This window comes from Rhipicephalus microplus, chromosome 5, assembly GCF_043290135.1.
Source record: "Rhipicephalus microplus isolate Deutch F79 chromosome 5, USDA_Rmic, whole genome shotgun sequence".
In the NCBI taxonomy this organism is placed as follows: domain Eukaryota; kingdom Metazoa; phylum Arthropoda; class Arachnida; order Ixodida; family Ixodidae; genus Rhipicephalus; species Rhipicephalus microplus.
Genome location: NC_134704.1, coordinates 148295132 through 148322764, shown reverse-complemented (window position 1 = coordinate 148322764; position 27633 = coordinate 148295132). Strand labels below are relative to the sequence as shown.

The following is a 27633-nucleotide window of genomic DNA, read 5'->3' as shown; positions in this document are numbered from 1 at the left end:
ATAAGAAGATGGCTACGTACCACAGTGGAGGTGTCCATACATTTCGACGTGACGCGGTGCACGCGCTCGCTGGCGTTCATTTCGTCGTGTCACGCCGGCGTTGTCAAGCCAGGCGCAGGTCCTGCCTTATACTCGCAGGCGCGCACTGCACTGCGTCATTTTGACGCATGCAGCTTTCAGCGCGTCCAGCGTCCTTCCTTTAAAAAAAGGGGGAGATGCAGTGTTGTCTGGGTAACGCATCGGCGCGAAATTCAGCATGTTGCATTTCGCAACGGTTGCCGTCAGGCCGTGCTGATGGATGCTGGTCGCGCCGGTCACGCCTGGTGTCTGACTATAGAGTGCTCGCGTTTCGCTAACGTAGCATCGCTGTGCCCAGCGTGCGCGCGCGTCAACGCTACATTGGAGTATATTGGGCCCTTCATAATGCGCTCGCGGCTGTTTTGCTATAGCTCCACATACACCAAATTTAGTGTTGCGTGACGTCGTTGGATGGCGAAATATATGACTGGTGCAAACATAATAATTCTGACACGCGAATCATGTAACAACATTACAACTTACCGTGCTCATTGTGTGCTCGCCACCGTTTGCTGGCTTCACATATACTAAATTTGGTATCACGTGACCTGAATAGAATGCAAAGTCAAACGACACGTCTAAACATGATAATCATGACACGGATGTCATGTACGGAATCATTTATTTCCACGTCGTAACGTTGTGCTGATTTTAAAGCGAGATATCAATGTTTCTCATTCGTGCTTCGCATATCATCGATTCCCACTGTACGAGGGATTTGCCAGTTTTTTGTGCTGGTAAATTTATATCTGAATTGTGAGGTCACCGCCACCGAATAAAATACGACGAGTGAAAAGACGCCTCGTAGCTTAGGCGAAAAAAAATAAACCAATTATTTCTATTCTGGTTTAACGAGGCACATAACTTACAAAACAACTAACTGGATGGATGGATGTATATGGCTGTACCCTTTAGATCGGGCGGTGGCTAGTGCTACCGTGTCGTAATACTTAATAAACGAAATATTAGATTTATTTTTATTTCTTTAAATATTGAGGTTGACTATTCGTACTTTGCAGTGAAGGGTTTATTTTTCACTCTTGTTTTTACTTAAGCCACCAATCAGATAACCACCTTCTAGGTAATTCTACCCGCTTAACGTTTTCTAAAATTCAGCGCCACCTTGTGAAAGAAACCGAAACCATATTTTTCCGCTATGCCTTGTTCACCCACAGTGATGCACACTGCTGATAACAGTACGCAATTATCGCTGTGTATGTGGGTTGTGGTTGGCAGTTGGCAGTCGATAAGACGCCCAAAAAGACGCAATGCGGCCACTTCAGGGAGCGGTGCCACTGAGGCCCTTGGGAGACCTCTTCGGGCGGCGGACGGGCTGTTATGACCGGCAGAGCAAGGACATGGCCTCCAAGGGAAGATCATTGGCGTACCGTGCAAACGTGGTACACGTCCCGTATAACCGTAAGTGGTGCCCATGTGCACTGCTGGGAATGCTCATCGGCGTCGCTGGGACGCACAGCTTGCCAGCTCACACGAGTGAACAAGATATGGCGGAACAGCCGTGTTACCAGACTGGATTTTCTAAAAGCTCTATTGCACCTTCGTCACAGCATTCATATATTGAGAATGTCAAGCTCATGACAGCATCAACCACAATAGCATTGGAGTCGTCTTGCAAAACTTCCAGAAGGTATTACAACATTTGAGAATGGGTTACAAAAAGTTTAGCCACTATACAAAGTAGGTGTCAGCCTCACCCATAGAGCATATCGGAGCACGGATTCCTCTCGCGTCGTACCATATTGATAGGCGGATGAGATGGACTATACAGGATACTACACAAGTCGTCTGAATTCAACTACGCATACAAAGTTGCTGAACATCAATGACTTTTCTATGCGTGACTTTCTATGCGTTAGCCAGACCATTTGTTTACCGATCGTAAAGGAAATTGAAGAGCTGTGTTCGTGGGGTGAACTGGTGATCATTGCTGATTGCCATTGTTAGCGTTACTCAATTGCGGGGAAGTACGATTTTGAGCAGAAAAAAAGAAAACGCAGCGGGAATGACAAGCGGCAGGTACACTAGCTCCGAATAACAAGACAGTAAGGCTGTGCGAACGGTGGTTCATGCAATTGTCATGCAACGAACTATAGCAAGGCAAACGTCTTACTTGCATGAAGCCTGTTTTGTACCGTGACTATCTGAAAAGGCTCGACTATTCGTAATATTCTCGTATAAACTGTCAACAGACACCAATGCCAAAGTTTCGCGGCCAAAAGCTGGTTTGGCTGAACTTTCATGGACATGAGGGTCAAGAAGGTTCGTGAGCTGCTTATTGGCAGCTGATGCTAGAGAAACAAACGTGGTCGAAATTATCCGCAGCCGTTTCCTGTATACAACGTCTCCCATATATGCAAATTCGCTTGGCGGTCTTCGTTTTTATAAACCGAAATAACACTGAGCCATTTTAAAAGATGAAATTCATTAACAAGGGGTGTGGCACTGAGAGGGGCCCACTTAAAACTTCCTTTGTAGCACGGAGGCATGAAAAATAAGGGTAATGCGGCTTCATGGGTGGGGCCTATATTTATTCTGAGGTTGTCACCGACTACAGTTACGTACATCCAAAAACTTTCTCGGACCTCTTCATTTCTTTCATAAAAACCAACATGGCTTTCAGTAAGGTGTTTCGTGTGACACTCAACTAGCTCTGTTTACTAATGACATTAGCTCTAGCATTGATGTAAATATACCAGTAGACGCGCTCTTTTTAGACTTCGAAAAAGCTTTTGACAAAGTTCCTCATAAACGCTTGTTCTTAAAACTTTCTTGTCTCAACCTTGACCCCTTAGTTTTCGATTGAATTTGCGACTTTTTAACTAACCGCCAGCAGTTCGTTTACGCAAATAATCTTTCTTCGTCTTTACGCCCCGTCATTTCAGGCGTGCCTCAAGGCATGGTTCTAGGACCTTTGCTTTTTCTCATATATATTAACGACTTGCCGAATAATATTTCTTCTAACATGAGACTTTTCGCCGATGATTGTGTCATTTATCGCCCAATTAACAACACATCAGATGTTCATGAACTTCAATCTGACCTTCATAAAATTGAAATCTGGTGTACAACGTGGTTAATGTCCCTTAACGCAAACAAAACGTCACTAGTCTCTTTCCATCGCCGACAGTGCTACCCATCTCCAGCATACTTCATTAACAACACTCAAATTTCATGCGTAACTACATACAAGTATCTAGGTGTTCATTTCTCTTCTGATTTAACATGGTCCCTTCACATAACGCACATTACTAACGAAGCAAACCGTGCTCTTGGCTGTCTATGCCGAAACCTTCATCTAGCTCCTACCCCTGTCAAACTACTCGCTTATCAGACACTAATCAAACCAAAACTTGAATACGCATGCGCTGTTTGGGACCCTCATCAGAGTAACAAAACTAAAACACTTGAAACAGTGCAAAACCGGGCAGCAAGATTCATCTTTTCAGATTATTCATATCAGTCAAGCGTAACCGAACTTAAATCTCGTGCTAACCTCGCTACCCTTTCGTCACGCCGCTGTATAGCTCGTCTGTGCCTGTTTTTCAAGTTTTATCATGGATCGCCTCGTACTCCCACCATCAAGCCAGCCCATCGTCATTCAGACCGCATCAATCACAGGAAAGCTGTTTACCCGCCAAGAGCTCACACCACTGCGCACCTTTCATTCTTCTTTGTCAAGACCGCACAAGATTGGAATGGCCTTCCTCCTCACGTTGCGCACCACTCCAGTATCATCAACTTCAAAGCAGCGATCGAGCATCTACACCTTTAACCGATTGTAATAGCCCACCCCTCATGTAAAACCCCTTCATTGGGGCCTTTGAGGTACTGTAAATGAATAAATAAATAAATAAAATCTTAACAAGTGTTTTTCGCCCTTTTGTTGCCTTCTTCATGTTCAGTTGACCAGTTGCGAGTATAAAATGTGCCTAAATTCTGTCGCGCGCAGCTGTTTGTGACAATATTAGTATTTTGTACGCAGTGAAGTTTTTTAACTTTGCCCTAAAATGCTTTGTTGCTGCCGTTGCTACAATGCTATCCATGGTGCATGTCCACTCTAACTCACTTCCTCGGTCGACTTCTCAATGTCCTTAAAACAAAGGGGCCGGACGCTTAAAGAACGTGAAGTTTGCGTTTACTAGCAAAAAAAAGTGACATTGTTCTTTGTGATTTTTTCTAAAAAGACTCAAAGATTGAATTATTATTTTTCTCATCCATAGATAGCATTTCTACACCCTTCCCCCCCACTTTCCGAAAAGATTGGTAGCTCTCTTCATATTGAATCGAAGTGATTAAAAGCTTTCTGAACTTTACGTTGTTTTTCATTGCATGCGGTTTCGTAGGGACAACAATGCACCAGATTTAAGTTGACATGACAATATATACGATGTCAGCGTTGGCGCATTATCCTGGCACAATGTGTTTCAATGTGGGTTAACTATAACATTTGTGACTTGGCTGGCAGTGGGCCGAATCGTATCATTGTCACAGGAGATCCTATATACTATTGTACTTTCTTCCATTTTACCTATGTTTCGACAGCTTTACATACGACTAAAGAATATGACCCACCCGTTAAGCAGGTGCAGCGTCACTCCAGCCAGAGGTATAATGTACGTTAAACAACCGGTAGCTGTCCGTGAAAGCACTTGTACTTTCGTATAATAACATTGGGTCAAATTTGTCGCAGATCACGTATTTCTAGATGTAGAACAGCTTATGGCGAAGTGAAATCTGGTGGTGTGTGGCGTGACCTCTCTTACTGCGCATGCACCAACTGTCTCAAGAGGAGAGAGGGCAGAGTTGGCACACTCGCAGAGGCGAGTGGATCGTCATCAAGGACGCTGTTTTTGCATGAGCGCCACGAGGTAGGAAGAGGCGAGGCCGAGAAATTGGCATAGCGCTGCCCCCCCCCCCCCTTAGTCTCTGACCTCCCGTTTATCCCTCCGCCTAATCTGTGCGCTCGTGTATAATGCAGCGCTCGCTCGACACCATTGCACTCTCCTAGCAGCACTGGGTCTTCACTTTGTGGCACATACACGGTAATTAAACACAAATGGGAGGGGAACGGTAGCATAAGTAGGACAAAACATATACACAAGTCCACACACAAATGAAAACATACATGAATACATAATATTTGAAAGGACAAATAGTAACACAACTAATTACCAACGCTGATTCTCATCCCCACATGGTTTTTAGTGACAGATGGTGTAGTTATCAGAAAGTTTGAAAGTGCAAAAAAGCATTACATAGACAAACGGCAACTGTATAGAGCGCCAATCGGACGTCAAAATAAACATTATTGTGTTCCGCAATCGCAGAACCGTAATATTAATCCCGTTCTCCTAACATGCTCATAAATATCCATCCTTTTTTATTCTTTGTGCCATGACTATTGAAGTGTTTTCAGCGTTCAGCATCCCGCTTTAAGCGCGATCACGCGTCTCGCTTCGACACACGCAGCTTTCTTTCGCCGTGTCCAAGAGCACACTTAGACTGAGGGCTTCTTCTTTTGAGGGAGAATCCATCCCCACTCCCGTCTCTTCTGAATCTCCTCCCTTCGTCACCTCTTGGCGCCGGCAACGCGAGCGACCAAAGCCCGCTCCCCCAAACGAGCTCGCACTTGTTGACACAAGTGTCGGCGACGACGCCGAAGGAACGGCCGCGTCTCTGTCGAGGCTTTCTCGCGCGAGCGTCAGGCACGTCGGGTCACGGGCGGCGGCTTTGGGGTGCTAAGTGCCGTTGCCATGGTTTCCTGGCTGAGGCGAGAAGCCTCGCCTGCCTCTGTCGTCGTCGCTCTCGAGAGCCGGCGCTTAAGTCCAAGTCAAACAAAGACGCCCGGCTGCAGAAAGCTCGCTTTTTCACTCCGACGTCTTCGTCGCCTTCGAGCACGCGTGATGCCGAGGCTTTCTTCCTTCCATGTGCTCGTTGATCTCTGTGCTCCTGTTTTTTTTTTTTATCGTTAAGCGCCCCGCCTTGTTTTCATGAGCTGACGCGAAAGTCTGAGCAGACGAGAAAGCCTGATTCATGCGGCTTCTTTTATGATTGATTTTTCGTATTTACATGATGGCTGTTGAAAAGCAAAGGAGCCACAATATTTTCTCCCTTCGCCGTTCTGAGAGTTCTACTTGCACAGAACGGTTACATCCGATTTCAGCAACGAAACGGCTGTCAAGCTTTCCTGCACTTCAACTTGATAGCTCTTCGATCGAACGTGTCTATAATAAAAAGAGACGAAGAACAAGTAAGCAAATAGACCAGAATAATAAAATAAATGAAACACTAACATATTCTTATATTGCGAACACGGTCTTGAAGCTTCGTGTGTGTGCACGCCAGAAATACAGTACTAACACGTACAGTGACATACATACTCATGAACGGTTGTGCATCAAAAACAGTGTCTATTTTCATTTAACGCAAGTGATCGGCATGTCCTAAGAAAATGCACTTTATGTTTCTTCATAAATAGCAGCAGGTGCAATAAGTCAATTATGTTGTATTATGAATGTTCAGGTATGTTTGCACACCATGTCTCACTCTGAATGCGGTATTTATTTTTATCGTCCCACTTTATGATTCATCGATCCCCGGAAAACTTGTGGGACAAATAGCCAGTGTTTCAATCTCTGACAGAATGTTCTAGATTGGCAGAGTCACTCGCTCGTATTCTTCGGCTGCGATGCTGAAACTCACCGCTTGTAAGCCCACCAGGATCGTTTAGTCTGTGTATTTATTTCAGTCATTTCCGCAGTTAAATATAAATGACCCACATTTAAAATGAACAGAAAACCACCAAATTTGTGTCACACTCTCTTTTTCTGAACGCAATGTGCAGTGAATTTTGATTCTAATGGTTTCCTACTTGTTTTTAAAACAATAGGCACCAATTGCAGCGAGAAAACTCTAGATGGTGTAAATAGTTGCTTTTCCTCACGACTACTCATACTGATAAAGTGCAGCCAGGCAATCCGGCTGAGTTCAAGCGCTTATATAATGGGTGAGTCAGTGCGGGTTTTCCGGCGACGAGGCATTTCACCATGTCGACTGCGTGCTGCTGGCTGCCTAAAACGCATATCGCGAGATTCGCGAAGACATTTCCATTTCGGCAAGCCGCGTTGCCATGACTCCCGTGTGCCTTTAAAATTGCCCAAGCCAGCCATCACTCGCTGTCGAGGGAGCCGAGATCTCACGCTAAGTCTAGGTCAAACAGAGCTCGGCATTTCGCCGCCGCTCGCTTCTCGAGTGCTCGAGTTGTCGAATGAACTAGCGGGGCCGTGTCATCACATCGCGTCCGCGGGCTTAACTCTATGTCGGCCGAAATAACGACACGAGCACTTGTTCTAAGCGCCCCGCAGCCGGAACGTGCTTTAGTCAATTTATTGTGAGCGTGCTGCAGCGCCTATAGGCAATGTTCCATGACGGCACTTGGTGTGTACCGTGTCTATATATGTTTGCATGTGAGCGGCTCAAACGGGCTCCTGCTATGTTCGTTTTATTTTTTCTTGGATTTCAAAGTCGGAATAATGCACACTTTCGGGGCTAATTCATAGCCTTTGTGTGGCCGATACTGGACAACGGCACAGGGAGTGAAATTTATAGGATTTGTAGCATTTGTCGTCCTCGAACGGGAGTGGCTCCACTGCATTCTGCAAGAGGTCTATTCAGTCAAGCATGTTTTCAGTTTAGTCTGTTACTGCTGTGCACGGTGACATATTAGCCAAAAGTTTTACCTGAGCTTATCTTGCAGGCTACTTACACAACATGTACGCAGTCATTCTCCCATTTTATCGGACGATACAAGAAAACATGAACATTTCAACAAGTGTAGAGAAGCACAGGTTCAGTTTACAATTGCCTTTGAATACTTGCAGAAAGAAATATGTACTGTCATCATTCACTTTAACAAGCGATTATAAAGGCAAGCTCAAATATCGGTGTTTCTCTTCCACACGACACATATCATCGTGTTTACGGGACCCTAGAGTGGGTTAAATTAAAGTAATGTAGATGCCAACAAACTGCGTTGCTTAATGGTTATAAAAAAACTGTGATGCAGGTATACTTGTTAAGCCACCCAGACAATAACTGCAGTGAACGGCATATTAGGCATGCATGTCAGTGCTAGTTTTGGCCATTTTCGGTCTCAGGGTCATTGTTTTATATGAACCATTTCAGGATATACACCAATTGCTGGTTATATGTTTCGTTATGGTAGGAAACGATTCGCGAAAGCATTAAGGCTAAGAAAGACAATCCGGACGAGCTCTAGGCGCAATAAATACTGAAAATCTATACGTTAAGAAAACAGAGTAAGCCCTATCTCACAATGTATATTAGGCGAAGTTTATGTACCTTTTTTCCCATAACCATAAAAGCTACAGTAATTATTTTACTATCATCGTGATTAACAGTCATTCGTCTTCTTACCGAAGCAGATTTCCCCCAAACAATTGTAAGGCTCGAATTTCGTGAATGCTTTACTCCAGGTACCTAGTTATCATTTGATAATAGCTATTAGATGTGTTTCAGGGGATCACTTTCCCACACAACAATACTTTTGCTTCAACATATTTTCAATTACGTTATCTAAGTAATGGCCGAAATATATATCTGTAGGTACTGTGCTGCCTGAGAAAAAGGAACAGAACTACAAAAAAGTATATTTTGACATGATCAAATTGCAAGACGAGAATCTGAATTAGTACAAAAGTACAACATGATAACAACCAATAAGCACACCCGTTCAGTAGGTGCAAGCCACATACTCATCACTAATATCAATTTTTTTTATGTTTAAACGACTTGATTGGCGAGCCTCTGTTGTCGCCTGCTATGCAGCTGTGTCAGCACTGTATATACATACTGTCGACGTAGTTCAAGGATGCGTAGGCTCTAAGCTGTGCAGTGCGCTAAAGCGATATCAAGTTAGTTCAACATATTCGCGCGAGCTATATTGACATCATTAAAAGTGAACAGAGCATGAATGCATATTTACAGTGCTTGGTGCCCGAGGCAAATGTTTTTTTTTTTTAGAACGTGCTCCCACACGACAAGCGGTGGTCTCATTATGGTTTAGTTTTTTTTCCTACAAATGCATTTAGCAAGTAATTCAGCATGAGCCAGTTCAAAATACTTTTACTTAACAGCCTTAATAACAGATGCTGGAAGGTATTCTTTTTGAACGAATCGTTCACCATTCAACTGGGTTTTGTTGAATTTAAGCCCAGTTTTTGGCATCCTTTGAGCGAAGGCCATGAGATTGATTGGTATGCTTTTATGCCATGCGAGAATATGTGCACCGGACATCTTTTCGCACATCCTCCAAACTGCATCTTTTTTTTTTTGTTGACCCAATAATAATACTTTTAGTGCTTGCAAAGGACGACGCCACTAAGATGTCCCCGACCAGATATAGATTTCCGACACAAAGCTTGATGCCTCTTTTTTTTTTCGTTTTCGCATGTGTGTGTCCATTCTTTTCTGAATGTGTAAAATGCACTCCAGCTTGCAAACTGTACCTTCTTCATACGGCTATGATGCTTGAACTGCAAGAAATTCGTTGCTACAAAATAATGGGGGATTGGCAGGCCACCGCACACGTTTTGAACTATGTCGTTTTTGGAGAAAAAAAATCGTACTACAAGAAAGAAACGACTCGTTCTGGTTCAGAAAAGGCTGTAGACTTCAAATAACGCATCAAAAAATTGTTATTTGAAATATTTTTGCTTACGCTGTCCCTTTATATGGAATAATATTGCCTTGATAGGCGTTCGGCGCAAAAATGACAATAAAAACGTACTATAGCTGTTTGCTGCATAGACCTTTTCCCCGGATTCAGTCGCTTTGAACACGCCACGGTCAGTGAAAATTAGCTTGAGACTAACATGTATCTGCTTACGGTAAAATAAAACACTGAGTAGGAACAAGCACTTGAGAGGTTTAACGAGCACGCATTTTAGTGCACATGGCCAGAATTTCGCTGGTCCGTGGTGCCACCACTTTCGCTTCGCCTTGAGACGTTAATTTGAATGAGATATGTCTCGGAAAGTGCACAGGCACAGCCAAGCGACGACAAGTGCATATGCTCACACTCATAGGACATACTAAATAGCGAAATAGGACAAACGAGTCCCGACAGTCTGTGAGGTGGGTTCGCGATACACAAAATCACGTAGTCGTGGTCTTAGAATGTCTAATTCCTGAAACCGTCATATTACAGTCAGTCATTGTACCACTGGCTTTTAATTGTCCTATGCCACCGTATTTCTTCGCTCTGTGTTGCCACACGTGAACGAACGAAAAAAAAAGCTCAAATATGCCGTCCTCCTGGGCTGTAAGTAAGAAATAGTAAATTAACCTTCCATATTGCATCATAGTCTATAGTGAATGATTATCGGGCTCATTTGGTGCTATGATTGAAACATCAAGCATGCAAAAATGCCGTAAAAAATTGTTTCTTGCATTAAAATATCTTACATGCATGTTATATAATCGAGCAGTGATGCATAATGTTGACCTATGAGCATTTTTATGCGTTAAGCCAGACACTGAACGTGCATCCGGCCGTCAGTGGTGTGACCATTTCGGGTGAATTTACTTCTTCGTATCAATATAGGCGAAAGTTCAGCTAGTTTGACACTGCAGTATATTTGGCACTAACTACGAAAGCATGGAGCCAGAGCCACAGCCACAACTAGAACTACAACCACAGTCAAAGCCACAGCACAATCCAAAGCCAATCGAACGGTCGCAGCAGACCAAGCCAACATTTACCGCGTGAACGACAGTGCTGGCTAACCATGCCATGCCTGAAAAAGACCAGGGCATCCCTGCGACGCTACAATGTCTCCTGGACACCACATTTATGCTTTTGAATAAGCTAATGACTGCGTCAGCACAAACGACTTGGAAAGATGCTGCAGGTTCTCGATCCAGTGTTTTCAGCGCGTCACTAGTACCCATGGATCGCCCACGACCCTCTCCAAGGCCTCAATTTCCCAGTCACATGTCTGAACGTTGAAGTTATGTTAGTCAGAGGAATTCCGGCCTCAGTGACTCACTGGCTGTACGTCTTTGTAGGTGCAGTGCTCCCCTTCTCTCCTCTCTTTCTTTCTGTAATCGCCATTCTCTTATCCTCAGTGCAGGGTAGCAAACCGGATGCTCATATGGTTAACCTCTGTGCTTTTCCAGTTCTTGTTTTCTCTCTCTTCTTTCAGCTAATTGGTGGTTCATGCTTGGAGGTAAAAACAGCTAGAAAATCAAGACAAGGACTGAACAAGAGATGACAAGGCGTTGAACTCGCCACGGAAATTTATTGTAAAGAACACGCGCATACACCAAGCAGATGACGTAGTCATGTGGCACACCATAGCTTCCGTCCTTGTCTGAATTTTCGCGCTGGTCTTACATCCCAAACTTTTTCGTATCAAGTCCGCTATTTATTTATTATAAAATAAATTGAATAATTGGTCCGAGCACCCACTGAGAATCTTGCTTCTCTTCCAAGTATTTGAGGTCGAGGTGTTACTTCCGGTCTACCGAGTACACATGTAATGTGTTTTAAAAACTACACCATCTCTTATTGAAGAGAAGCATGTGGGGATGCAAAGCAGCGATGGCGTTCACTTGTGTTTCGATTTGTCATTTCCATTTGCCTAGTTCTGTGTATGTTTCATATTTGTGTGGAGCACAGGTGTGGCGGAGAGAAAAACGGGTGCTCTGCCACTTCTTCCGTCCCCCCGTCCTTCTACCTACTCGCAGTCCTGGGAGGAGAGGGGGAGAGTTGGCGCATGCGCCGAGGGGGAGCGGATGGTCACCGAGAGACGACACAGCCCCGAGCAAATGCTGCTTCGCATCTAAAACAAAACCGCTCCGAAATTTCCGGTTCTGACACAAGTTTAGAATAACATAGCATACATATAAAATCGTAGCAACGGCTTGTACTTAAGGTAAGGACGTATTTAGAGTGAAGATAGTTGATAAAACCTAACAAAAGGAAGTCCCTAGAGATGCACGCATTTTGTAATAGATTTTATTGATACCCAATAGCTTACTTGTGAGCAGCTGCGATTGTTGCTGCATCTGGAGGAGCCGATTTCAACCGCATATTTTTTCCGTGGCCTCGGAGATCGCCTTCGACAGCGGGAAAGACACAAACTTAAGCCAAGAAATAAACTACGCCACACGAGTGTCGAAGTTTGAGTGCCAGCATACAAGACACCTAAGCGATAGAATAGTGTGACCTCCTGGCTTTCAATTATTTCATGTAGTTATACATATAATTTTGCCAATAATTAGAATGAAACACCTACATTTAGTGCAACTTTCGAAGTGCTTTGGCTGCCGCCGTCAGCTCAACGCGTGCGCGCCACCCTTCTCTTCAGCAGTACAACACGAGCGTGGGCCCAGGAAACCCAAGATTAAGGAAGCCGGCGGTGACTCTACGGGACACGGGCCCAAGGTGCCGCATTCGGCAGCTGGCGGCGGTGGCCTTTTGCTGTCGGGCTTGTCATTTCCGCCGGGTAAGCCGCCGCCGCCACCGGCACAGCCACCCATGTCGGGCCACTTCGACCCTTCGACAGCCGCCATGGCGGCAGCTCTATCCTCATCCCCGGTTGGCGACGGCGCACCCCCTTCGTCTCCATTGTTCCCCAAGGACGGTTTCATCGGTTCCGCAGGTCTGCTTCAGATGCTTCTTAACGCTGAACGCAACCAGGAGCTCATCTGGAACAGCGTCAGGTGAGCGATGATTGCAGCTATGCCTTTGCAATGCTGAAGAGAGACAGATAAAAATTGGCCCCGTATCTGCATGTAATCTGCAAATGTCGTCGAAAGACGATAGTCTTGCGTGTGGAGAGAGTGAACAAAACATTTATTTGATGTTCTGCGTAAGAAAATCGGTGAATGGTATTCCGGAGGCGCTGCATTAGAGTGCCTCGAGCGTGCAGCGGAGGCGAACGAGTGCATCAAGTCATGTCACACGTCAGACATGAGCGCCATATGGCAGTTTATTTTGGAAAACAAAGCGCGTAGCCATGCGCACCCGTCTCAGAGGTGATAAGGTGTAGAACGCGAGACGACGGGTAGGTGCCATCACCATCTCGTCTTAGCAAAGCGTTGGAAACTCTTCCCGTTCCGTGCAAGCGTTGCATGGTAAGCGCAGCGTGATAAGCGCTACGGTCCTTAAAATCTTATGTATGCATTTTCTAGTAAGAGATGCATATTCAAAATATATGCGTGTTGTTATGGTACCCAAGACATGCGCAATATTTGCTTTTCAATTGACAATTGCACAAGCATGAACGCTCAACCTTGAGCAACATTGGTGGTCGCTGCGGATGGGGTCGACCGTTTCAAGTACCCGACGCCGGTAAGAGTGGACAAACAGACAAATGAACAGACAGACAGACAGACAGACAGACAGACAGACCAAAATTTTTTGCGTCGAAAATTCCCCAAAAAAGACTATCGTCTTTAATAAAAGAGGAAGGCAGGGAGGTTAAGCAGGTGGTATAGCTTCTGCTATGATACCCTCTACGGGGTTTGGGGAGTATGGGGTTGAAAGCAGAGAAAAAAAGTGCATGAAAAACAGTCGCAGCCAACACAAGCACACAACCACACTCACTCACTCACTCACTCACTCACTCACTCACTCACTCGAGAGCGTTCTACTCACTGTCGTTTTGATAGGCCAGTAGATCGCAGGAAGCTTAATAGCTCTTTTCAGGCTTCCTGCGCTGGTAGGTCCGGACGATGGCGTAGAAGTGATGAACAATGTATCACGAAATATCATTCGTACTTTACCGGATCGTTATCGTATCCTGAACCTATAAAGCGTGATGGGGGTGTTTTTACGTTTCATATTTGAGTTTGCTTCGCTGCAGTCGGTACGCTTGAGAATTAACAGGTAGTAGCGGGACTCGTTACAGGTAGTAGCGGGACTCGACTAACAGGTAGTAGCGGGACTCGTGCACTCGGTATGCTTGAAATTAGTAAAAAAAAGTAGTAGCGGAACTCGTTACTACCTCTATGACCTCGTTACTAAATGTTGCCGTCCTTTTGATACCTCAGAAATATACCAGAGTTAGTAAATGTTTGTGGTCTACTACCTGCAGTTACTACTTTGGTAGTGAATTTTGTGGCAGAACATAACTACCTCACAGTCAGTAAGTAGCACTACCTCTTTTTATAGGAGTGTATGCCTGTGCTATGGATATGGCAGCGACGATATTAACTGGATGGCAAAAGGCTTCAATCTGGCTGTAACTATATTGCGAGAATGAGCCCATGCGGCTTCCTTCCCTGGTAAGGCTCTCTTCAATGTGCACCAGTACAGCAAGTCACGGACAGGTCAGATTTACTTGATGAGGTGTCGGTGAAGGTTCGTCAAGGCCCTTACGATATTCTTCAGTTCTAGGTAAATGGTATCACTATGCACATAGAACTCGAACACGCCGAATACAGCAGCCATCAGAACTCTAGTGGCAGGCTACAAAAAAGCGCCAGGCCTGCGTTGAACACGCGGCACTGTCACAGCGAAAGCTGGAAAAGCGACCATTCATAGCCTTTCTTGAAGGCTCTTTAGGTAACTGTCACGCACACTTGCAGGGTATCCACTTCGCCATTAAAGATTATGTAGTAGGCAGGCATTCACTGCGTCATCCTTCTTCGCGCATCGGAGAAGCGTGGTACCTGCCGCACACTTGCAAGGAACTGTGTGCAATTTTGTTGCGATAACGATTTTATGAACACTTTCGGTTGAGTTTTGGTACCGGCGTCATGTAACGCTTAGGCTGCCTGCCCTCCTGATGAACTCTTGTCATTTGCGTTTAATAAATAAGCAATTGTCGCTTTATAACTCAACTTCATGTTGTGGGGCTCCTCAGAAAAAAAATTCAAATCCCTTCAACAATTCTGAAGATGGAAGCCAACAAATTTGTGACTATGGTTGGTGTGGTTGAGTGAACACCAGTATAGTCAGTTTATGTGTTATTATTATTCACTATGCTGAGCGAATAAAGATACATGCATTAAAGCTGCCAGTTTTTTGTTTTGTTTTGCCCGTGACACTTATAATCGCCCAAACAGTGGCCAACAGTAGTCTCATGTTAAAAAACCTTTAGTGCATAAAAATCTCCATTGTTTCAAAAGTACAAAAATGACACAACAAAGGCAGCGATGTCGGCAAAATCACAAATCTCCATGTTTAACCCGTGTCCATTTTCTCCATGAACAAATGCCAGAATAATTGGTTGCTAATTATAGCGCGAAAACAAAACGACAACACAGAGACAAGAAGGACACGAAAGAGTGTCCTTCTTGTCTCTGTGTCGTCGTTTTGTTCTCGCGCTATAACTATCGTCATGCCATACCAACTAGCCCAAGCTGCCACACTTCTCAATTGGTTGCTGTTTGCGTGTCTTGTCGCCAGATTCGATCGGGCAGAACGTATACACTTATGCAGTTTTGTTCTAAAAAGGGCGATGCTTATTTATGAGTAACTTCACAAACTTCTCTAACCACCACATTGTCTAAACGTGTACAGGATGGGCGGAGGTGGAGGTGGTGGAGGAACTGCAATAAACAACAGTTTTGGCGGTGGACCACCATCTGGGCTCTCGGCCAAACTCGGCGCCGAAGGTGGCCTATCCGCCTTTTCGTTGCTATCGTCCAGCACGCATCCTTTCGGGTCGCTGGAAGAGGCGGCACTCCGCCAGCGATTGCAGGGCTCCGGGGCAACGCAGCCGTGTCCCTGGGGCAACACTGCGGGAGGAGGGTCAGTACAAGAAGTCACAGCAAGGCTGCTGTTCATGGTCATCCGCTGGGTCAAATGTCTGCCAACATTTCAGACGCTGTCCAAGAGCGACCAGGTGCGTAACTACTAAATAAATTGACACTCCTAACGACCTTTTCTGTTGATATAAATGACCCACTCACAGCCTTAACTTATTCGTGATTGATTCATCATTGCAAACGTACACCACTCCTATAGTGGTTGAGCGGGAAGAGGTTGTGAAAAGGCAATTGATTGCCTGACAGCGCACTGACGCCGCCCTGGCCACAATAATGTACAACACTCAATACTAATGTACCTTTATGTAAACCATAATTACGTAACATTTAAGTACATAAAATCAGTGCACCGATTCATTGATATGAATGACTTCGCTATCGGAGTTGTTGCCTAGAGAACACTTTGATCGTATGTGGGCAAATTATTTTAGATATCTGCCAGTGCATTGATGTTTTATTGATGAAATCACAAATCTCCAGCAAGGAGTTTATGGGAACTGAAAGTTTTGGACTATTACATGCATTATATCGCCTTATTATATGCATACGAAATTAAAGAGGCTGAAGAATGAATGAGTCAGAGACGATAGTTATAGCGCGAAAACAAAACGACGACACAGAGACAAGAAGGACACGAAAGACACGAGCGCTAACTTCCAACTGCGTTTATTGCGCAGAGCACGAAAATACATAGAGGAGACAGTAACCATGTGACAAAAACCATATGGCACAAAGAGCAGAACAAGAGTAAGAGAAAAACAAAGACAAAAAACAAAATCACAGAAAAATGGCAAAGAAAAATTTATAAGAAAACTAGCCCAAGGTGCCACACTTTTGAGTCAGAGAGGTTTATTAGGGTAACGAAAAATCGCAGTAGTTTCTTAGCTGGAAACACCCTGCATATTGACAAAGCTGATATGTTTTAAGAACGGATGGTTGTTTCCTGGGATCTCTTTGGTAAAGCGTATAACTAACTTCAAGTGAATCAGGGGTTGTAGAGCTGTCTCAATAAGCGTTACAGTTCGCTGAACCCCGATGACTCGAAAGGGTTGCTCTCCTATTTGCTGTTATTGGGTTCTTGTGTTCTCAAAGCTGGGAAAATGGTTTCTTCTAGAATAAAGCAGCCATTCACAGGTTAGACCGAAGCAGATTTGTGCAATATCATACCCGAGCACTAAACATTCAGATCTCTACTAACCAGTCAAATTAAACGTCGATTCATATAAGGCAAGCTCGCAAGGAGCGTCCAGGTAAAGCAAGTTGAAAACGTACGAAACCTCCCTATTCTAAAGCTAGTAGAAGCTTGTTCTAGGTTATACAGTCGATGCTAGGGATGTGACGAAGTCAGAATAACAACTGAATGTTTGTCCTGGGATAACAAATTGGCAATCACTCTCACTCTGCAGTTGTGACAGCACACACCACGACAAAATTTAGTGCGAGAAAATTTTGAAATATTAAGCCTAAAGGTAATTCTTACAGAAATAAAAAGCAACATTTATTCACGGAAGCCCAATGCGTGTATCGCTTACGCACGCATTTCTCTACTTACTGCTGTCGAATGTAACTTAGAAGTGTGGTGGTTTCGGCTACTTGGTATGATAGGACGGTAGATATAGCGCGAGAACAGAATGACGACAAAAGACAAGGGTCTGAGGAGAGGATGCAAATGGGCACGAAAAATGCAGCGTTTGTATTCTCCTAATCGCTTGTATTCTCTTTTCACGTCTGTTAATCGATAGGGTTGAAGAGCTCGTTTGACAAAAATTCTGGTGTCGGTGTCAGCGGCGGCGGCGTCGTTGGTTGTGAGCGAAAAATCAACATGGTATGTGTGACCAAAAATAAAAATGATGCAAGTAAAATAAAAAAAAATAAAACAATCCTGGGCAAGAGTGGGGATTAAACACGAGGTGTTTGTGTGGCAAGCGGGCGTTATACCAGGAAGCCATGTGTCTTTTTTTTTCATGCAAATAATAAAGTATTTGCGTAATAAAGACCAAATCAAGCAAACAAAAGTACAATCAAATGGCGACAATAAGTGCCCAAGCTTTACTCATAAACACTCAATGGCTAATGCAGCGTGAGTTCATCACATCGAGAGTTATTCACATCGTGTTACGCAAACAAAAAGGGTGAAGTCAAACAGCTCTCTCAGATGAAGTACCAGTCCAGTCTAAAGTCTAGCATGCCGTAATTGTTTTTGAGGTGGATAGCCATTTAAATGAAGTGTGTTCTTGAAGAGGTGGTGGGCTCTGCATTGCGGTCTTGCATTCGTTTCTTCCACAAGCTGTGCATACCCATGAGGAAAAACATATCATATGGCACTTCATCAAGCTGCTGGTGGAAGCTAACGTATTGTGTGACAATTAATGACAAAACGTTTTTTTAGTGCTCGCTGAAGGACATCTCAAAACAGTATGGCATCTTTGCAGCTAACAAAGCAATGTTCAATCATTTCCGGCACATCACACAGACGGCAGTTAACAGACGGAATTAAGATACCTTTTCTTTTTAACCATGTGTTTACCGCCAATGTTTCAGAGAACGTTTTAAAGAAGAATGTTGTTGAATTCGGTGGTATGTACATTTTGCGCACCCGCTTCAAGGAAATCGTGGCCTGGAAGATTGGAGTACAGTGAGCGGTACTACGAAGATGGGAAGAGTGTACTGAGTAGATCCTTATGAAGCACTTTGCGCGTACTGTGTAGAGGTATTCTACAAAAAAGTGAGCTCTAATGAACTGAACTGCGAGGTAAAATTCCTGCATAAATCCCCACAAGCATGGGCGTTCGGAGAAGTTTGATAAAACAGTTAAATCTGGTAAGCAATCAACAAGTGTAACCTGCAAGAAAGAACAGATTACAGGGTGGGAATCGCCTCGAAAAGAAAAAAGAAGAATCGTGAAGCCACTCGCCATAAATAAAGGTGTTTTAATCCTAACCCACCCTCACTAACTGGCTTGAATATATTATCACGACACATGGGCTCAGAAGTCGAAGACCATATGAAAGTAGCGGAAATCCGATGAAAGCGTTGTATATAAAGTCTTGTGCAAAGAATAAGTCGCAATACATAGTAAAGCTTTGTTGCTAAGAAAGTATTGCAAGCTTCAGCTCTCCCAAAGATTGAAAGTCGATAGGGAACAAATGTCTGGGCCTGTCGTTCTAGCTTAAAGACGCATTCCTTCCACTAATGCACATTGAATCTGTATGCATGCAATGGTACACCGAGGTATGTTGGAGGACTTCTTGTCCAATTAATCCCTGCAAAGTTGTTCGGTGTGCTACCCCACAAGCCAAACCACAGACCTAAACTTTTAGAGGCATTTAAACGAGCTCCTGATACTACGCTAAACTTTTCAATAGTAAATACCACATTTTCGACATTTGGCTTATTTATGCGAAAGAATGCGACATCGTCTGCATAAGCTAATACTTTAACTTCCCTGCCTAATATACTGAAGCCACGAATGCAACTCGACTGTATTATGCCATAAGCACAGTGGTTCTAGATAAAGTGCAAATAGAAGAGGTGACATCAGGCATGCCTAGTTTACAGAAGAGCAAATAGAAACAGGCTTCAGAATTCACAATTAACTATCAGACGAGCTGAGCATTCATTATAACATAGTTAAACGCCTTTAAGAACAACTTTGCAAACATGGGCTTGTTCCAGAAGAGAAAAAAGGAAGGAATGACAAACACGATCAAAAGCTTTTGCAAGTTCTACCTGTAGCATCGCGAGATGTTTTTGAAAACCCTGACAGTATTAAAGCGCTGTACGAGCGACATGTATATTGGTTTGTGTAGATCGACCCTTCATTCCACATGTCTGATGAGGCTTAATGAGGATCGACGTAGCAAATTGTAACCTATTTTATAATACTTTTTCAAAAATTTTGTAGCCCACGTTTGACAACAATATTCGTCTGTAGCCCTCGACGAAGCAAAGTTTTTCCTTGTCAGTTGTTTTCGGTGTTACCCAAGTGTGATTTTTGCATTTTGCAAAAGGATTGTGGGAGTGTGTCCATGTCATAACTTATTTGAAAAATATTGAGCAATATAGCAGCAAGCGTATTCTTGCAAGCTTTGTAAAATTCGCCTGAGATGCCATCAGGGCCAGGTGTTTTCAATAAAGGCAAGTTTTCAATTGCTTGCTCAATTTCCTGTATAGTAATGGGTCCATTACTGACTGTACAATAATTGTTCTTCAAGGGGTTTACAAGAGAAACAAAACTAGTCGTGAGGTGAACGCCAGTATCATCAGAGGGAGAGCTAAATAAACTGTTATAGTACTTTTTGAACGCCAAAGTAATGTCTCTATTATCTTTTATGAGCACACTGTTATAGTACAGGTCTGGAATAAATGTAGAAATCGCTTGGCGTTGCTCATCAAGTAAAGCTTGGGGCGTCGGTTGTCCATAATTCAAGGGGCGCTGGTTCCGAGATCTATTACGTTCCCCTTGGTGGCGAGCAGCATCATATTTCTGTAGTTGGCACTTAATAATTTCAATCTCTTTGATGTACTTTCCCGGCATTTCGCGTTCCATCTCATAAAGAGAACCTAACCTAACCTAACGTTTCTGCTTGGAAATACAGTGAAAATAACTTCTGCCTGTAAATGCAGTGAAAGTAACCTATATACTTCACAACCACACCTATTCTGTACTCATGCTTCACAATATAACTTGTAATGTCGCAGTAATAATGTGTGGTACATGCATACATTGCAATCGAGCGTCACAGGATATCATTGTGAGGACGTCATGTTTCAAACAAGGTCACTCACTACAAAAGTCACAAACGCTACTGTGTCTTTTACATTAACCCCACGTAGTGGATTCATAGCAAGCTCGAAAAGCTGTCATGCACACAATTTCCAGTGATTTAAAGCGCGCTAACCATAACACAGAATGTAGCCTTATGCGAAAGCTTCACTGACACAAGCCATTTAAACTTAGTACGCACTAGGAACAGTATATCGCTATCTCGTTCAACTTTTCAAGGCCAGGCTTAAGGGCCTCAGAGTTTTTGTGTATGTGCCTAATTCTTGCGAAAATATATCTCTACTAACTATTCCAGCTTTCTAAATACTTTTTCTTTTTACCGTGCTTTTCTTGCGACCTCTCAATGTATGAATCACCGACACACTAACAGAATAATGATGTCCCGACATCTGTAGTTTCGGTATAACAAGCGTGTTGCCTACATCATGGCCCACTCACTCAATGTATCTTGGGCAGGTCACCCTGCTGGAGGAGTCGTGGAAGGACCTCTTCCTCCTCTACATGGCTCAGTGGTCGGTGGCAGCGGATATAGTATCCTCGTTGCCGGGCCTCAAAGGAGGCAACGGCCCTTCACCAACGGCTGCCACCTCCTTGCGTCTGCACCAGTCCGACCACTTGGATGGCACACCATCGTCTCCACAGCACGCAGCTGAACTGCACTACATCCAGGACGTGATGCGCCGATTGAGGCAGCTCTCGCCGGATGACACCGAGTGTAGCTGCCTCAAAGCGGTCGTGCTGTTCAAGCCTGGTAAGAGAGCACTCGCTATAGATACCGCATGCCCGCTCTCTTACGTGACAAGTCAAACCTCAAGTTGCTCGCACCCTGTCGATTATAACTCAAGTTCTCCAGAAAGCGTGGAATGGCTGCTTCTTCCTATATACGATGGTACAATAGTCGTATAGAGAGAGAGAGAGAGAGAGAGAGAGAAAGGAAAGGCCAGGAGGTTAACCAGATATTAGCATCTGGTTTGCTACCCAGCACTGGGGGCGGGGAAGTAGGGGCAAGAAAGAAGGGTTAGATAGAGAGAAAAAAAACAAAAAAAGCACGCACACTCATAAAAAAAAACGAAAACACACACAGGAAGGGCATCCTAGCTACAACCGTTCAGTAAGGCCGGTCGATCGCAAAAAGTTTAGTAGCGCTTTCAGGGCCCTCTTCTGTGAAGTCGCATCCGGACGATACTGCAGAATTCCCTGCTCCGACAGAGGTTGATCATCTAATTTGTTGAGTTCCTTGCGAAGGCATAGTCGTTGTTTACTATACGCTAGGCAGTCACAAAGAATATGTTGGATCGTTTCCTCTTTGCCAAAGTGGCCACAGGCTGCGTTGTCGGCCATCCCAATGCGGAAAGCGTAGGCGTTGGTAAACGCAACGCCCAACCACAGCCTACATATTAGGGTCTGGTCTGCTCGGCAAAGCCTCGACGGGACTTGAAGACATAGCGTAGGGTCAAGCGAGTACAATCGGGCATGCTTAAAGTGTGGCTGATTCCATTGTGATGTGGTTTGCTGGCGAGCAAGCCTGCGGAGCTTTCGTGCAGCATCTGTCCTAGAAAGTGGTAGTCGCAGTTTATGATCCTCTGTGTGTGCTGAGCGGGCAGCTTGATCAGCCCGTTCATTGCCGATGATTCCGCAGTGACTGGGAAACCACTGAAATGTAATTTGGTGCCCTTTCTCAGTCAGGTGGTGTATAACCTCTGCTATCTCTAGTACCAGCTGCTCGTGTGGTCCACGGCGTAAGGCTGATAGTAGAGACTGCAGTGCCACCTTCGAGTCGCAGAAAATAGTCCACTTGCGTGTAGGTTGATCAACTACAAATTGCAACGCGGCACGAAGTGCTGCCAATTCTGCTGCCGTTGATGTTGTTGCGTGAGATGTCTTGAATTTAATTGTCGTGGCCAACCTTGGTATCACTACTGCTCCTGTAGAGCTGTCCGGCTGAACCGGTCCGTCAGTGTATATATGTGTGGAGTCTTGATATTTCTGATACAAGAGAAGTAGTGTGAGCTGTTTAAGAGCCGGTGACAACAAATTGGCTTTTTTCTGGACGCCAGGTATGTTAATATTATTCATTGGTTGAGCGAGGCACCATGGCGGAGTCACAGGTCTAGCGGCAGGAGAGAAAGAAGTTGGGATCGACTCACCATGTGCGGTCACTGTTTTGCAGTAAGATGTGCATGGTCGGACCACTAGTAGAGAGGCTAGGTGATGTCGAGAGGTTCGAGCAAGGTGTCATATATGTGTCCTAAGCACTTCCACATTAATGTGGGTCTTGATAAGGCTGTCCCTTGTGATGGCGATAGTTGCCGCTGTTGACGTACTTTGGGGCAAGCCTAAACATATCCGAAGTGCTTGAGCCTGGATACTTTGAAGCATTCGTATGCTTGTTTTACTTGCGTTGGTTAACACAGGTAGGCTGTACCGAAGGGATCCAAAGAAAAGAATCCTGTATAGTCGCAACCTAGCAGTTGTGGACATTCCACAGTTCTTTCCAGCGAAGAAATTGAACAAATTACAGATGCCTGTCAATCGCCTTTTCATGTATGATACATGTGAGCTCCATGAAAGGTCTCTGTCAATTATAACACCTAGGAACCTGTATTATCGGAGGTGACGTATCCTTTCGCTGTTTATCAGAACGCTGTAGTTCTGCTTTGGTTTGAGCGTAAATGCCACAAGTGCACATTTCTCAGAGGAAATTTCCAGACCTCGTTGACGGAGGTAAATAGCAACTTGAGTAGCAGCTCTCTGAATTCGCGCTCGCAGCTGTAGACGTGTTACTGCAGACGTTCAAACGCAGACGTCGTCCGCGTACATTGACAATCTGACAGTACTTGGCAGATGCTCATTGAGAGCTATTAGCGTCAGGTTGAATAGTACAGGGCTAAGTATGCCACCCTGGGGAACACCACGGTGGCTGTAATGTAGCGAAGTGCCACCATCCTCGGTTTTCACGAAAAAGGATCGCTCAGAGAGATAGATAGCTGCGCTTCTTTATTTCTTGATGTTAAATGGGCGTACGATAACGTCACACATGAAGCTGTCCTCACTGCTCTCAAGGAGGTAGGAGTGGGTGGTCGGATGTTTCAGTGGCTATGATAGTCCTATAAGCTTCCAAAATAGCAATATGGAAGTAGGGGCCATCTAGATCGACAAGCTGGCTGGTTTTCTTACATAGGAACCAGCATTGGAGTCGCAGTTGGGAAACTCGGTGGGAAATTGTTTCTTTTTCACAAGTGCTTACTTCACGAATTCTTCAGATCCACTGTGTTGCTCTTAAACGGCGCTAAATGAGGCTCAAGTTCAGTGCTTCATGATTATTACCAATTATGAACTAGCCAGCAATTCAGCCTAATAAATTCATTAATTGCTTCAAACACCAGCCGTCTTAGTAATTAGAGGTCCGATGGTGGCGTTCATAAGTGCTGTTTCAGTTAGATGTACTGCTCAAGCCTTTCGTTAAAGCTCCTGCTGCAACGTGGCTCTTGGTATCAAAGCTTTCTGTAAAGCAATCGCGTAAAGGTATACTTTTAGAAAGCCTTGTTTTATCGGCAAAAGTTAGGTGCTCGCGGTGCTTTTCAAACTTTAGACGAAGGCCGATGTCCTGAATAAATTGTTTACTCTCAATTTGCAATTCTTATTTCAGTGATGGCTCTAAGCTCTGCGTATCAGTGCTCCATCCTTTTAAAACGTAATGAATTAAAGTTTTAAATTTAATTAAGTGCTGAATCTGGCCTGTTTGTCACAATTATTAACTACACGAGTATCGCGAAGGAGAGTGAGGACTGAAGGGCGGGCACACAAGTGCTGATTGTGCCAGACGTGTCATAATAAAATTGTATAAAATGTACTCCACCTCTTGCGCCCGTGCGGTCCCCGTGATCCACCGTCTGGATTACGTAATGCTTACGGCCTAATTGTGTATCGTTAGAGGAATGTTTCTTTTACCGAAAAGTGATTCGTCCAAGTATAAGAGATCCCTTTGTTTCATCTAGGCTGTATCTTATCATTTTATCCTATTGTAAAAAATTAACAGCTCCTCAAGTGATAAATAAGCGGGTTTTGTTCACGTATACGAAAGCTGGCTCTTACAGACTGACTAGATCAATCCATCAGGGCACTCGTATTAAATTCAACTATATGCAAATAAAATCCGTTATTTTTTTATCCCATCATGGACATTTTAAAACACGCAGAGACCATCGGCTTGTGTGACGTACATCCTGTGGAGATGCTCCAGGACCAGGCGCAGTGCGTGCTGGGTGACTACATCCGCCACAAGCACCCGCGACAGCCCACCCGCTTCGGTCGCCTGCTACTGCTCCTGCCCAGCTTGCGGGCCGTGTCAGCGGCCACTGTTGAGCGGCTCTTCTTCCGGGACACCATCGGCAACATTCCTATCGAACGCATCCTCGGGGACATGTACAACATGGAGAAAGTCGACTGAAGGAGACATTTCAATGTGTTCCGAAAGTAATCCATCAGCCGGAGAGAAGGGTTTGCCTCGGTGGCAAAGTGGTTAGCGCTGTTCGAACAAAATGGATGCATCTTGCGTCAGCGTTGCGGACGCGCAAGGTCAATAGGATTGCTACAGCGACGTACAACCTTTCTTGTCTCGTGCGAATCGAGCGGCTGCTTACTGGGCTAGGGTCTTGTCGTATTGAGTACGTGTCGAAGGTTATGTGTATATACTAGATGTGACATCAGTCTGGTGGCAGCAGGAATTTGGCATAAAAACGACACGATCCTTAAAAATCTCTAGAGTACCAGGCAACGAAAGCCTGGGACCATTCTAATCCCGCCTGGTCATTCTAATCCAGCCTAAGGGGCGCTTCTGGTATTATGAGTGTCTGCAGTTGTTGTTCGTAACCTCCATGCTAACTGGTATCTTTGGCCTGGATTTTCTTCATTTTAAATGAAGAGACGCAGCTGTCAGATGCGAGATATCACAAACTCGTGAATGAAGGGGCATTTCACAAGGCTGAGAAAACTACAAATATGGAGAATTAGCCACAGAAGAAGCAGTTTGTGAGACTGCAGCAACTGTGACTGCCGGTTTTTCTGTATGTTTAGGTAAATGAATTAGCTAGGAAGAGTGCAAGTCGCAGTTGTGGAAGTCAGTGCCATATGCTTAGTAATCGTGTCGATTATTGAGATCCTTGGTTTAAAGTTGCTGTTGGTTGAACATGTAATATGTGAAACGACAACGTAAAAGGGGAAGGGGAACTAAGAATATTGATGTGAAAATGTATAACGAGCCGCGTAAAAGAGGGAAAGAAGTGTAGGACAGTGATTGAAACTAACCTTTATTGTTGCGGTTCTCAATTATTGCCCTAAGTCATCCTTGAATTCAATATGACTTGTCGCTGAACTTGTCAAGCACCTTCGTCAAAAGAAATATTTCATTTTCGTTTTTGTATTATAGAGCATTCATGAATGGGACATACACAACACGGCTATGCTCCCTGGGCATTTGCATCTGAGATGAGAATATGCAGAGCAGCGGCAATGACGCATTACTATAGAAGGATAATAAAATGTACTTACAAGCATGAATCTTGTTTTCTAACTATGCTTGTTTTCAGATCCGGCGTTTGAAGAGGTCTTGGCAGTTTCTACTTCTACCTCACTTTTCAAAGTGAACAACTCAGCAACTAACTTTCGTACGCGAATAATAACAGCGCCTATGGTTCCCTTCACATTGCAAGTTTGCAGCAAAAGTTAGGACACTTATTTACAGTCTTGAAGAAGTAATCATCAACGCTTGTTTGCTTTTTATTATTACAGTAAGGTTTAAAGCAATTGACGTTTTTCTAGAACTAGTGCAAAAAAAAAACTCCGAATATGAGGCTATAGTTCTTGCCACGCAACAGTACCTAATATACGTTTTCATCGGCTTTGCTTTCTGTAGTAACTTCATTGTTTTTTAAAAATTCACAAAAAACAAATTATCAGGCTTGCGCCTAATGCTCAGCATCGTCATAGCAAAAGCTAAAAAACTAGTAATTCATAGCCTTTTCTAAACATTCTTTGGGTAAATGCTAGAAGCCAACTTGCTGGGTACCCCGCTACGTCAGAAATAATCATATTTTTTGTGTAGTAGGCCACCATTCACTATACTATCAATTGTCATTCTCCAGAGAAGCGTGGCATCCACTAAAAACTTGCAACAAATTTTGCGCGAAAATTTAGCGTTTCATGCAGTGGAAGACTACGATGAAGAATTACGCCTTAATTGGGTATGTACCACATTTAGGAGGTGACGAAGAACAAGCTTCTGTAATGAGTTGCAGCTCGTTACGCAATTCGCTGTGTGTGACGCCTGGTTGTTTCTTTGCGGTTCTCGCCCCGGCGCGGTGCTCTAGTGACTGAGGCACTCAGCTACTGACCCGCAGCTCACGAGATCGAATCTCGGCTGCGGCGGCTGCATTTTTGATGGATGCGAAAATGCTACAGGCCCGTGTGCTCATATTTGGGTGCACGTTCAAGAACCCCAGATGGTCGAAACTTCTAAAGCCCTCCACGACGGCGTCTCTCAAAAGCATATGGTGATTTTGGGACGTTAAACCCCACATGTTAAACCAATTCTTTTCTGTTCTAAAGCGCTTTAAGACTCATATTAACGCAATTGCTTTCGTGATATCAGGCCTGCCGAAGGTAACTTTGTGGATGTGCCCCATGCCCCGGCGTGGCTCAGTGGTAGAATGCTGGGTTGGCAAACAGTGAATCTGTGTTCAAAACCCACTATGTCCTTTGTGTTCTTCATTCAAGGTTGTTTTTTCTTATTTCCTGCGACAGTGGTCACGTACACCGGCTGCGGTTCACCGGCTGCAGCAAAATCATAGCCTACCCTCGGAGTGAGTCATGATGAGTGAGGCGAAGTTCCGAATGGTTGTATCGTCAAACTGGGAACCATTCGCCGGCCGCGTACGTCTGACCATCTG

At 44.3% G+C, this 27633-nt stretch overlaps 1 protein-coding gene across 2 annotated transcripts in view; it reads left to right on the top strand.

Moving 5' to 3' along the window:
* Nucleotides 1-26245, top strand: part of dsf (nuclear receptor dissatisfaction) — a 69505-nt gene extending 43260 nt beyond the window's left edge. Inside the window, exons 4-7 of one of the 2 annotated variants that reach the window (XM_075896027.1) lie at nucleotides 12495-12846; nucleotides 15653-15977; nucleotides 21143-21437; nucleotides 24886-26245. In XM_075896027.1, coding sequence (XP_075752142.1) covers nucleotides 12495-12846; nucleotides 15653-15977; nucleotides 21143-21437; nucleotides 24886-25136 — 1223 coding nt within the window. In that variant the 3' untranslated portion in view covers nucleotides 25137-26245. Of the gene's footprint in view, nucleotides 1-12491; nucleotides 12847-15652; nucleotides 15978-21142; nucleotides 21438-24885 lie in introns of both variants that reach the window. The other variant, XM_075896026.1, reaches the window with a different exon arrangement.
* Nucleotides 26246-27633: the final 1388 nt, after the last annotated feature.